At 36.2% G+C, this 14,070-nt stretch overlaps 1 protein-coding gene across 3 annotated transcripts in view; it reads right to left on the reverse strand.

The window, feature by feature from the left end:
• epb41a (erythrocyte membrane protein band 4.1a) overlaps window positions 1-14,070 on the reverse strand; it is an 89,081-nt gene that overhangs the window by 49,317 nt on the left and 25,694 nt on the right. For all 3 annotated transcript variants that reach the window (XM_079828650.1, XM_079828649.1, XM_079828648.1), the window contains 8 exons: window positions 13,313-13,417; window positions 12,161-12,203; window positions 11,978-12,053; window positions 9,352-9,570; window positions 5,866-5,953; window positions 5,116-5,268; window positions 4,215-4,312; window positions 3,924-4,099 (listed from right to left, as the gene is read on the reverse strand). In XM_079828650.1, coding sequence (XP_079684776.1) covers window positions 3,924-4,099; window positions 4,215-4,312; window positions 5,116-5,268; window positions 5,866-5,953; window positions 9,352-9,570; window positions 11,978-12,053; window positions 12,161-12,203; window positions 13,313-13,417 — 958 coding nt within the window. The remainder of the gene's footprint in view (window positions 1-3,923; window positions 4,100-4,214; window positions 4,313-5,115; window positions 5,269-5,865; window positions 5,954-9,351; window positions 9,571-11,977; window positions 12,054-12,160; window positions 12,204-13,312; window positions 13,418-14,070) is intronic.

Consider the following 14,070-nt stretch of genomic DNA (forward strand, 5'->3'; position numbering starts at 1 on the left):
TACACATTCTTGGTCTTATTGTGATAATTATATAACGATTCAAACCTAAATTAGTACACTCTGAAAAAAAAGTTTTGCATACTTTTAAAAAGAGTACTTATTATGGAAATAATACACTTTCAATTAATATTCTACAAGTGAAAACTGAATGTAATGTTTGCGGACTTTTTTAATTAGCTGAAATTTTGTGGGGGGTTTTAGCCCACGTAGGAATTAAGTATATATTTATATGTAGTTTCATAATTCTTTTTCTTCATAATTCTTCATAATATGGTTCAAATGTTCTACTGAATTTACTAAAACATAAAACACACTTTAATGTATTTTCTATTGAAAATGTTGTTTTTAAATATATTTGTAATTACACATTTGAAATGGTTGCATTTAGTACCATTTATGCAAACTTTAAATATAATAATTAATAACATGCTACAGTTAAAATTATAATGAAGTACTTTACATGCGATTTTTTGAAAGCATATAATTTTTTTTAAACAATTATTTAAAATGTACTTTAAAACATTTTAACTTGATATTATTACAAAGTGCACTTTTGAAATATGCTAAGAAATGTGGAATCTAGAAGTACACAATTGCCCCTTTTAATTTAATTAATACTATATTCACTATATAGACATTAAGTGCACATTCAATACAATTAAGCAAACTGTTTTTTTCACACGGGTAATTTAAAAAAAGTCTTTTGAGTCATCTCAAATGTGAAACTACCTTCAAAATCATGTAAACACAGTGACAGATGCTCTTCTGTTTCGTAAGACTAGGAACTTTAGAAGGAAAGAAGAAGAACAAGCTGAGGGCATAAAGCTCCACCTCAGGAAAGAGTGTAGCCCAGGAGTACAAACCAATCATCCTTTCATGTTTCTTATATATTTTTTTTTCGCCCATTCACTCCTCTTGAATTCATCAAGCTCCTGTCGGACTGTGAGAAATGCTCTGGGCAAAGACCGACCTGCCAATCAAAGATAACTCCAACAAAAACAATTGCTTCAGTAACTCAAAATCTCACTCTCCACAGACTTTCATGTCTTCACAGGTACATGGTGGGAGTTTTCCACAAGAATAAACAATACCAAACTTACCTTCATTTAAAATTCTCAGGAAGCAACTTGTTCATCAAACTACTATCAAAACAGCAATCATTCTGTAGCATTTCAGAGAGGGTCGTTTGCTGATCAAATTACATTTTCTTCAACTGAAAACATCTCATCTCATGAATGCAGAAAGTAATTAAATCTGTCCGTATTCTACCTAAGGGATGAATGGTTAAATTAACAGTGGGTTAACCAGGGTTTCTTTTCTGAATCACACCCCTGCTGTGATTTTTCTCCCACAGTGAGTTCACCTGCACTGCCTTAAGCAACCAAAGTTTATTAATACCACAATAAATAACCTCCACTTTACCTCAGAGACACATGGCTCTGTTCCAAACTCTAGTGAGCTGTTACCGTCTACACAGCCAGCTACTTTAATTGAAATGCAACCTCAAGAGACTGAATTGGAACACTCTCCATAGGACTGTCCTCTGAAAAGGACTGTCAGTAAGTTTAAGACCAGTAGATTCCAATGGAGTCTGATTTTTGCATGTTGCTAACCTGACTACTCAATACACCATAAACACACACACACACACACACACACACACACACACACACACACACACACACACACACAGGGTTTTTTTTGTGAAATGTGGGGACATTCCATAGGCGTAATGGTTTTTATACCGTACAAACCATATTTTCTATCCCCTTACACTGCCCCTGCCCCTAAACCTACCCATCACAGGAGACTGCGCAGTTTACTTTCTGTGAAAAAAAAACTCATTCTGTATGATTTATAAGCATTTTGAAAAGTGAGGACATGGGTAACGTCCTCATATTTCACCCTCTTTTTGTAATACCTATGTCATACCCATGTCATTATACACATTTGTGTCCTGATATTTCACAAAAACATGCCCACACACACACACACACACACAATGCAAATAATGTAAAATATAATAAATGTAATAGAACAAATACTTAAAGACTTTGTAGAACGAAATATATATTTTTTAAAAGAAGTGCACTTAAATGTATTGAATGTGCACTTGTAGTGTAGTCATTTAAAACTGTACTTGCAGATAATCTAACATCCATTAAAAAAGGGCCACTTAAAGGGATAGTTCATCCAAAATTGAAAATTCTGTCATTTGTTCACCCTCATGTTGTTCCAACCCTGTATGAGTTTCTTTCTTTGTTGAACACAAAAGACGATATTTTGAAGAATTTTGGTAACCAGACAGTTGACGGTAGCCATTCAATAAAGTAAATGTCAACTGCCTGGTTACCAACATTCTTCAAAATATCATCTTTTGTGTTCAACACTAAAGACCTGACAGATCCTTTTTTTGCCTCCAAAACATAATTTCATTTCATAATGTTGCATGAAACATGCAGATGGTTGCTCTGACCATCAAATATCAGATGAAGTGAGTTGTACTGTTTTTATTCACTTTTAACTTTAATATTTGGTATGTCCACCTTTTGCAGCAATTACAGCAGCACATCTCTCTGGCACAGTGTCAATATATTTCCTCTGAGAACTTCAACACTAATGTTATCCCATGCCTTCTGCAACTGAAGCCAAAGACTTTCCTTTGAATGTACAATAGATCTGTCCAGTTTATTTTTCAACTCACCCCAAATGTGCTTGATGGGGTTGAGGTCCGGACTTTGAGGCGGCCAGTCCATCATTTTCAATGTTCCAACGAGAGAGCGTGTCCGTTGTGATACATGGATGTGTGCTGTGTTATAATGCGTTGCTATTGACGATGTTGCTATTGATAATATGTCATTATAAGGAAGGAAATGCCACAGAATAGAATCTTGCTTAAAAAAAGTGCATAGAGCTGCTTGTTTTATTTGTTGTTTGTTGATTTTCAAATATATAACTTGTTCAATGTTTTCAATGTGTGCAACAGTTCTTTTTGAACACTTTCATCTCATTTGAACAAAACCGTGATAATAACCGTGATAATTTTGGTCACTATAATCGTGATATGAAATTTTCATACCGTCCCATCCCTAGTGTGTAGTATGCAATCCGGACATACATTTGCCATGTTGTCATTATCATGTGATCTACCGGCGTCAGTTAAATCGCTTCACTGTCATTCATAAATCCTCTAACGTGGCCTCATGGGATAGTAAAGTGTCCATCGTAATCACACTTCAGAATCTCGCCAGATGAAGTAGGTCATCCATTTGCCTACTCTTTCATGAGTAATGTGAATTCGGACTTCTTTTGTCACATACTGTTTTTCGCCTACTACAGAATATAGTAGGGAAGTATGTGATTTGGGATGCAGCCAAAGTTTAATCTCATACTCGTTTCATATACACACAATTGACAACATGACCTAACATTTCTGACCGAGATTTGCCAGCAGGTGTCAAAACCCACGCTTGAGGACTGAGAAAGCTGTCCAACATAAGGCTGTTAGTGGGTTTGTGTGCTGTGGACACAGAGAGAGAGTAGCCTGAATGCAGAATGTATCTGTCCTTCAGTGTTAAGTCACCCGTGACAAATGACTTCTTCTCACAGTTCAAATAAAAACAGATTGCTTGCAGAAAAAAACTTACATAAAGAGTCTGAACTTCCCCAAGGGAAGTACATTAGAGAACTGTAGAGAGGTTGAAAGAAGGAGAGAGCAAATGAGATCCCAAGCAGAGCAACAGCAAGTATCAGACTTGTGATGTCAAACTCCCTGAGGTGACTAGCAGTGATTGGCCAGAATCCAACAAAGTTTGCCAATCATCTGCTTCTATATTTAATATAACTTTCTGTACCCGTAGGCAATCAGAGCTGAATAAAGTAAATGGCAAAATGGAAAAGAAATTTCATAGATGGTAACACACCTCCGTCTAAGCTGCGGGATGCCCTCTTACTGGCAGAGCGCTGGAAATGGGGGGCAGGTCTGTCAATCATAGAGCTGGCTTGACGGGTCTGAGCCTGAGTACGCCCGCTGTAGCGGAACTTTGATCCCAGGGCCAGGAACTTCCTGGGAGTGGTGGCCGCCTCTGTGGATGTCAACCTGGGACAGAAGAGTTTACATGTCTTCATAATGTACTTGGACTCAAATGAATCTATAAAAACAACAGTCACTAAGATATGAATACATGTTGTGATGCATTGCTTGATATTAATACCTGAAGAATGTGTGATGCTCCACACATACTTTCCACAGTTTTTTGGCGGCCTTGTAGTTGGGCAGTTTAAAGCCAATGGCGCTTTCGTAATGTTCCAGCTAAAAATGTTTTTAAAAAGTGTTAAAAAGAAAATGTATTGCAACAAAAGCCAACTGCATATATTGATTCTCATGAACAGAAAAATACCTAAATATTATTATGAAACAATAGAAAAATAGATATAGAATATAAGTGAGCCTTCTTGGCTTCATGTAGTGCTTAATTTTCGATTTTTAAAGAATTTTCCAGTTAATTATGCTGACTGAAAAATATATATAAAAAATGTATTAAGTATGTTGTATTAAACATTCGACAGTGAATAAAATTGTTTATTTACATTCCAAAACATCACTATCTGGATAATATTATAAAACAATGGCTCAAATGAAAAAAAGAAAATACTGTTAAATAGTTTTTTAATATAAAATTTGATAATATATGGATTACATTTTTATATTACATTTTATTTAATTAAAAAAAAATTTTTTTTTTAAAGCAATGGAATATAAAAATGCTACATCTGAGCAATATGATGCAAAACAGATTCCTCGCATCTTGTGACGTCAAACTTGACAAAGCATGTCTAATGTAGCCATATTTCATCTGAGAGCTGGAAGATGCAAGGTTTGGAAACAATATGAGGGTGAGCAATGACCTCTCCTATCATTTCTGAGTAGGCTGTAACTTTAAATATTATTTTTTGTTAAAATTATGTTTAAATTGTGGAGAATTTTTTTTATATGTCTTAATAATAATAATCTTTAAAATTGCAGACTTAGCACTTTGTGTTACAAAACAACAACAACTTGAAATTAAATGTAATATGACTTGAATAAAGTATTTTAAGTCTGTGTACACATACATCAGATGGCCGTATCTTGATGAAGAAACTGCTGCGTTTGTAGGAGACTTTGAGAACTTTTGGCCAGGGGAATCGATTAATCCTCAACTTGTCCTTATACACCATCAGGCCACTGGAGCAAACCCCCAACATTATATCCACCCCATCCAGATCCTGACAGAGAGAGAAAAAATATTCGAGGTAGTGAAACCCTGTGTATAAACAAGTAATTTGTAATTTTCACATCTCTACCACTAGGGGGCACCCCCGCTTCACTTTCAAAATAGCAAATTTTATAATTTATTTAAATCCGTAGTTTGATGCAAACAGATTGACCTGGTTTCAGCTACCAAATCTGCGCAGTGGCAGGACGTGCAATGTTTTTATCAAAAGCACTCCTGAGATATGAAGGACATTTCAGTCTAACAAAAGTTATTGTAAAAAAAACAAATGATCAAATAAATGTTAATAAGTTTATCAATAACTACAAAACCAACTTAATTTAAAGCATGCTGCTGGCATATAACATTTTAGCATTTCATTTATTTTAAAATGTTAAACATTTTATTTATTTGAAATTGATGTTTATTTCAAATTTGTTGATAGAAAATAACAAAATCATGGATTTCAAACTATTAAAACATATAAAAAAGGAAAAACAATACAACATACCATTTACTATTAGTATGACAAACATTTTCTGAAGGCAATTTTAAAGCTCAATTTTTTGTATCGCATTCATGGAAAGTGTCTTCTGTCAATCTACTGTACCTTTGCCTGGTGGAGATCAAGCCCATACATGGCCAGTTTTTTGGCATTCTCCAGGAACATCATATCAGCCTGAGCCGGACTCATAGATCTGCAGAAAAAAAAACATGCTACATATATCATGCAAACTGGACAGTATATTATTTGAAAGTGCAAAACACTAAATTCTTATCTCATTTTACTCAGGATCATAACATTACCTTACTAAAGAAACGTGAAATGCAAATACATATCTTTTAATCTTAACCTCTAGTAAATGTGTTTTTAATTCCCCTGCATCAAAGGGATAGTTCACCCAAAAATGAAAATCCCCCTGTGATTTACTCACCCTCAAGCCATCCTAGGTGTATATGACATTCTTCTTATAGACGAATACAATCGGAGTTAAATTAAAAAATGTCCTGGCTAATCCAAGCTTTATATTGGGAGTGAATGGAGGACGAAATTTTGAAGCCCAAAGAAGTGCATCCATCCATCATAAACATATTCCACACGGCTCCGAGGGGTTAATAAAGGCCTTCTGAAGCGAAGTGATGGGTTTGTGTAAGAAAAATAGCCATATTTAAAGCTTTCACTTCACATCACTTTGCTTCACTTTGTGTCACTTTTGATTTGACACAACATGTTCACGGACCCACACATGATCGTGGACACACTCTAGATTTACTTATCAGTAAGGGGCTAAACATTTCATCAATAGTTATTAAGGATGTGGCAATGTCTGATCATTTCTGTATTTTCTTTGATATATCAATCTCTCCTGCCATTGAAACCAGATCTGTCTCTATCAAAAAGAGATGCTTAAATGAGAACACTAGTGTGCTGTTTATGAAGGCTATATCTCTAACACCAAGCATATCTGCAGACTCTGTTGATTTTCTCCTTGACTCTTTTAACTCAAAAGTTAAGGGTGTAATTGATGATATTGCTCCTGTAAAAGCCAGGAAAAAGAGTGGCAAACAAAAAGCACCTTGGAGAAACTCAACAGAAGTGCAATTAATGAAAAGACAATGCAGGAAATCGGAACGCATGTGGCGAAAGACAAAACTTGTAGTCCATTATAAGATCTATAAAGACAGTCTTCGTGCTTTCAATGTGGAACTAGGCAAAGCTAGACAGACCTTCTTTTCAAATATTATAAACAGAAACATAAACAACACGCGCACTCTTTTTGCTACTGTAGAGAGACTAACAAACCCCCCGAGTCACATTCCCAGTGAAATGCTCTCAGACAGCAAATGCAGTGAGTTTGCTTCCTTCTTCTCCGAGAAAATCATTAATATCAGAAATGCGATCAGCACATCGTTCAGTTGCTCTGAGGTGAATCAGATCAGACCACAGCCTCAGAAAGTTACTATGACTGATTTCGAAGCAATTGATGGTAAAATTTTAGAAGAAACAGTACAGCACCTTAAAACATCAACCTGCGCCCTTGACACACTCCCCACTTCTTTTTTCAAAAGTGTGTTTAACTGTTTAGAAGCAGATCTCCTAGAAGTGGTAAACGCCTCACTTCTTTCTGGGACTTTTCCAAACTCCCTTAAAACCGCAGTAGTTAAGCCTCTCCTGAAAAAGAGAAATCTGGATAACTCCATATTGAGCAACTACAGACCAATCTCAAATCTCCCCTTCATAGGCAAGATCATTGAAAAAGTAGTTTTCATTCAGCTGAACAAATTCTTAAGCTCAAACGGATACTTTGACAATTTTCAATCTGGTTTCCGACCGCATCACAGCACAGAGACGGCCCTCATTAAGATAATAAATGATATTCGCCTCAATACAGATACAGGCAAAACATCAATTCTGGTACTACTGGACCTCAGTGCTGCATTCGACACTGTTGACCACAAAATACTTCTTGACAGGCTAGAAAATTGGGTTGGGCTTTCTGGAATGGTCCTCAAATGGTTCAGGTCATACTTAGAAGGGAGAGGTTATTATGTGAGTATAGGTGACCATAAGTCTGAGTGGACATCCATGACATGCGGAGTCCCACAAGGGTCAATTCTTGCACCACTCCTATTCAACCTGTACATGCTGCCACTCAGCCAAATAATGAAAAATAACAAAATGGCTTACCACAGCTATGCTGACGACACCCAGATCTACTTAGCCCTATCACCTAATGACTACAGCCCCATTGACTCTCTATGTAAATGCATTGATGAAGTTAACAGTTGGATGTGCCAAAACTTTCTTCAGTTAAACAAAGACAAAACTGAAATTACTACATTTGGAAACAAAGATGAAATTCTGAAGGTGAATGCATATCTTGAGGCTAAAGGCCTGAAATCAAAAAATCAAGTCAGGAATCTTGGTGTGATTTTGGAGTCAGACCTGAGTTTCAATAGTCATGTCAAAGCAATAACTAAATCCGCTTACTATCATCTCAAAAATATATCAAGAATTAGATGCTTTGTTTCCAGGCAAGACTTAGAGAAACTCGTTCATGCTTTTATTACCAGTAGGGTGGACTATTGTAATGGTCTTCTCACCGGCCTTCCCAAAAAGACCATTAGACAGCTGCAGCTCATACAGAACGCTGCTGCCAGGATCCTGAGCCGAACCAGAAAATATGACCATATCACACCAGTCCTCAGATCTTTACACTGGCTTCCAATTACATTTAGGATCGATTTTAAAGTGCTATTACTTGTATATAAATCACTCAATGACCTAGGACCTCAATACATTGCAGATATGCTGATTAAATACAAACCCAACAGATCACTCAGATCATCAGGATCAAGTCAATTAGAAATACCAAGGGTTCACTCAAAGCAAGGAGAGTCTGCTTTTAGCTATTATGCCAGCCGTAGCTGGAACCAGCTTCCTGAACAGATCAGATGTGCTCCAACAGTAGCCACTTTCAAATCCAGACTCAAAACACATCTGTTTAGCTGTGCATTTACTGAATGAGCTGTGCCACTGTACGTGCTTTGTCCGAACTGCTTGCATTTTAATTTATATGCTTAAATTTAACCCTGTTTTTATTTTTATTTTTAATTATACTCTTTATTTTTATCTTCCAATATTTTCTTTATTTTTTATTTCTTTAAATTCCTATTATAACTGTAATATTTTTATTTCATTTCTGTGTAAAGCACTTTGAATTGCCACTGTGTATGAAATGTGCTATACAAATAAACTTGCCTTGCCTTGCCTTGCCTTCAGAAGGCCTTTATTAACCCCCCGGAGCTGCATGGAGTATGTTTATGATGGATGGATGGATGCACTTTTTTGGGCTTCAAAATTTCATCCTCCATTCACTCCATTATAAAGCTTGGAAAAGACAAGACATTTTTAATATATCTCCAATTGTATTTGTCAGAAAAAAGAAAGTCATATACACCTGGGATGGCTTGAGAGTGAGTAAATCATGGGGTAATTTTCATTTTTGGGTGAACTATCCCCAAACATCCATTTGTATATGTGTGCAAATAAATCATAATAATCACTCCACCAACAAGAAACAGTCATGATCACCTGTATGTGCGGTGGAGCTCCATGACTTTCTCCTCAAGCTCTTTGGTCTGTCCTGGGATCAGCTGGAGCTCCTTGGCATAATCACTGGCATGAACCTCTGGGTCGTATTCACCCAATTCAGACTGCAGGGCGTATGAGCCCAGCAGGGCCAGGGTCACGAAAGAGCAGGGCAGACGGCCATTCTTGATGTCCTTCCGCAGCTGCAAACACAAGTAGTACCTGCGCAGAACAAGTAATTTCATTTAAGCTAAAAAAACTCAAAGACATTATGTGCCAGGTTATTGAATCTTACAAGTTGGGACAAGTTTTTGAAGCGGAAAGTAATACACAAGAGTCCAAAACTGGTACCATGACAACAGCAGTAAAGTGACGTCAGTGTGCCGCTGTGATTATTCAGGGTGAAAGGGTTTTTTTAATTCATGAGTGTGATAATGAAACTGCCTAGAGAATTGCATGCTCACTTAGTAGGAAACAGCAGGAGGCTCTCCATTTTATTAATGATTTAATCTGGCAAGTATCAGAGATTAGTTTTAAAATTAGTGAGTGAGCAAGCGAGAGAGAGTAATATACAGTCCTATATGGCTGGAATTGGATAAAAGTAGAGATGGAATTTTCAAATTGTATTACCCTGGTTCCGATTCAATTCACCTATATATATATATATATATATATATATATATATATATATATATATATATATATATATATATATATAGAGAGAGAGAGAGAGAGAGAGAGAGAGAGAGAGAGAGAGAGAGAGAGAGAGAGAGAGAGTTTGCATGTTCTCCCTATGACTGTGTGGTTTCACTCTGATTTCTCCAGTTTCCCTCACAATCCAAAGACATAAAGCATGGGTCAAACTGGAGGCACAAAAAAATTGCGTGAATGCGATGAGCCCTGATGTTTGTGAGCCCTGTGATGGACTGGATATCCATTCGGGGTGTTTATCCTACTGTGGGCCAAGATTTTGGGATAGGCTTCAGCCCCCCACGACCCTAATAAGGATTAGAGCAGCACGATTAATCATTAAAAGACCGCAATCTCGATTTAAACACCCACACACACGATCACTTATTCCTACATGACAGCAATTCGGCTATGTCTATTAAACAAGTACAATCACAGCGAACATTCAAATCTGTGTTGCTTTCGCTGACCCAGAGAGAGCTTTTGTCATGTATAGGTATGAAACAGCTTTACAAAACCTTACAAGTCTTTTCAACCACAACTCAGAATCAGATATAAACTCTGATGTCTATGGTAGAGTAAATCACCCTTTGAAAGTAATTTGACGCTTTAAATAAAGATTGTATCATTTACATTGTTACACCAGAAGGTGGCGACTAGTGACTGTTAAAAAAATGTATTTCTGTCATGACAACTCTCGCAGTGTTTGGCATGGTAATGGATATGACAATGTTGATGAATTTGGTCTTGGTGAAATAGATCTGGTACGCTGCTGCTGTTATTGCTGCTGCAGAGAAAGTACAGGACTTGCTACTGCCAGTACATGACACGCTGCTGTGAGCAAGTAAGACATGCTGCTGCTGTACAATAAAGCGTACATGAATTACCCGAGCAGATCTATACAGATGTAACTGGAAAAGGTGGAGGGTTTCTGAAAGCACGCTGCACTGCTAAGGCAAATGCTAACCAAGTATTTGAAGGTTGAGCATGTAAGCTCTTTGGCTACTGATACAGCAACCAATCAGCTGTGCCCTATAGAGAATGATGTGAATGCAAGCAGTTTGAGTTAAGGACCTAGCCTGCACCATCTAGGGCCCTATCATACACCCAGCGCAATGCGACACCAGACGCAAGTGTTTTTTGCTAGTTTCAGCCCGACACAGTTATCATTTTCACGTCCAGCACCACGTTGTTTAAATAGCAAAAGCACTTCCGCCCATCTGTAAAGAAAGTCTCATTAAGAGACTATGTACAACCCTTTTGGACCATGCGCCTGGTGTGCCGACCATTTTATTACCATTATCAGTGAGTTATTGAATAATCATTTATTCAAATCAATAATACATTTTTTTTTAAATTACATTAATTAAAATGAAAATAAAAAAAAATAAAAAAGAAAGTAGAATGCAGCAATTTTAAGTATTTTGTCAGAACCTCAAATAAATGTTATTTTGTATAGTTCAGAATCGTGGGAGAATTATGTTTTATTCTGAAGACTTTAAGTGTGAACCATCCTTTTATGGCTGAACGATTTGGGAATATTTTTTTTTTACATTTGGATGTTCTCACTCTGGTACACTCGTTTCAAGAACCAACTCAAACGTCTTTAAGTAAACAAAGTTTTCATAGGCTACATTTCCAGTTTCTGACCCGTTGAATATGACAATAAAATAATGATAGCTATTATGATTTTTTTGTGATCATTTAAATAAAGTAAATAATCGCATCCTTCTTGATTTGATAATCGCACTAAGCCAAACAGATTTGATTTCTATACGGCTATAATCCTAGACATTAGGGACAGGAAATGTTAAGGAAAGACAGAAAAAGGGATGGGTGAATTCAAATGTCAAATCATCTGGCCAGAGCTCCAGAGAGGTTGTGATGTGTAAGTGGATAGTCTGCACATTATGTATGAAATAAAGAAAGTGCTGTTCACCTGGTGATGTCTTCTGATAGCTGGGCAGGATCAGGTGGGTAGAACTTCACATTGAATGTGAAATCGTAGTTGGTGCCTAGATATTTGCAAACATGATTTAAAATAGGAGAACAGAAAAATAGAGACTGACTTTATGATAATTATTACATATGTCAAAGAGCTGAACAGCATGAAGCTACTCACCTTGTACTTGCCGTCTGATCTCCTTGGTAAAGTCCAGCCATGTCTGAAAAAAAAGGGCGCTTTAACTAAAAGCCTGTTTACACCAAGAAGGATAACTTTAAGATAACTACAACGGCAACTATATTTGCGTCCACAACAAATGTTCTGTCTAACTGTAAGCATTTTCGGACCCATTTAATATTAGGTGGCCTTAACTACTAATTATTAACATTTAAATTAATAATTTTATACAATGCACTTATTGTGTACATACATGTTTTCACATTGATCTTACATTTAAAAAATTACCTGCATGTAATTAAATCTGTAATTAATTTCTGTAGTTACATTTTTAATTACACTGTTGACACTTACACCTAAGACCTACCCTTAAACTTACCCATACCACCACACCTGTCCCTAATTTTACGCGTATCCAACCTCAATATCAGCAAAAGTGTTTTGCAATTTTGTTTTGTTTTACATTGTACTTATTCTTTGATATAAGTACATAGTAGTTACCATAGTAGTATAGCCACCTAATATAAAGTGGGGCCGCATTTTCTACATTTGGGTCATTTGCCGCTTTATATGCTCAGGCTCTTTAAAGTTGGATGGATTCTGATTGGCTGTCAATGTTTTTATTGTTCATCATTTTCTTTAAGTGATTCGGATGATATTGTTCCTTTTGTATAGTTATTGCTATAGCTGTGGACATATCTATTCTCATATAAATAAATAAATAATTAAAACTTTAAAGTTATAGTTATGGTGTGATCAGGCTATTACTGCTATCAAAACTCCTGATAAGAATGAATTCTAGTTTTAAAAGACATTAAACAATACAGCCATCATTAAAAAAAAATTGAATTAACACTCCAAAAGCTAAATTAAAGCGATAGTTCACGTTAAAATTCTGTTATAATTTCCATAGTATGGAAAACAATAAGTCAATGGGGTCCATCGACCTATATTCGTCAAAATATCTTCTTTTGTGTTCAGCAGAAGAAATAAATTCATACCGGTTTGGAACAACTTGAGGGTGAGTAAATGATGACAGAATTTTCATTTTTGGATGAACTATCCCTTCAAACCTGAAGAAATCATGCTGTCAAGAAATAAATAGCTGTGAACATTAAAAGAGTGTGAGTGAGTGCTAACAGATTGAGGTACCTTTATGGTTGGTGTCTCCCATATGGCCAGGCCATAATAGTCCTTCTCTAACAGGTTCAAGTGGTCACACACCTTTGCAAACAGCTCCTGGCCTTTGGCATGTTTCTGGAAACAAAGACATGTAGTTAAAACTTAAAAGCCCCTGTTTGGAAAATTACTATTTGAGTATTTTACGCAGATAACAACTTTTGTCCCTATATAGCTACTTATGTTTTTAAAGCTAATGATTTTTATTATTAATTACTATTATGGGACTGCCAAAGGTTAAAACATTTTTATTAGATAAATAGATCGCATGCAAAGAGAGGAGGTCATGTGACAAAAATGTAGCACATTTCTGTTTGGACCGTTGTTGAATTATGCTGACTGTTTCACTTACTATTTTTAAAGCATACAGTGTATGTTGTACATAAATAGTTGACTTTGTATCCACCTTATTTTTCAATGCGGAGGTAACCTATTTTCTTTGACTGTGCAAAGACTTTGATTCATAGGTAATAGGTACAAAACTAGAAGAATAACATAACGCTGTAAATGGTCAAATAATTTGCACTACAAATCAGTGTGTTTATGATTACAATAATAATTTCATAACAGTTTGCAATAATATCAAGTAGCATAACGGACAGTTTTTGTACAGCTAAAATAACTGGAAGGGCATGAGGACAGAAGACTCAACACATTCAAGTTACAACGTTAAAAATAAGGTTGATTCGATTCTGATAGAGACTCTTGTGTGGGTCACGAATTGTTAGCTT

This window comes from Gobio gobio (genome assembly GCF_949357685.1).
Source record: "Gobio gobio genome assembly, chromosome: 11".
NCBI classification, from domain to species: domain Eukaryota; kingdom Metazoa; phylum Chordata; class Actinopteri; order Cypriniformes; family Gobionidae; genus Gobio; species Gobio gobio.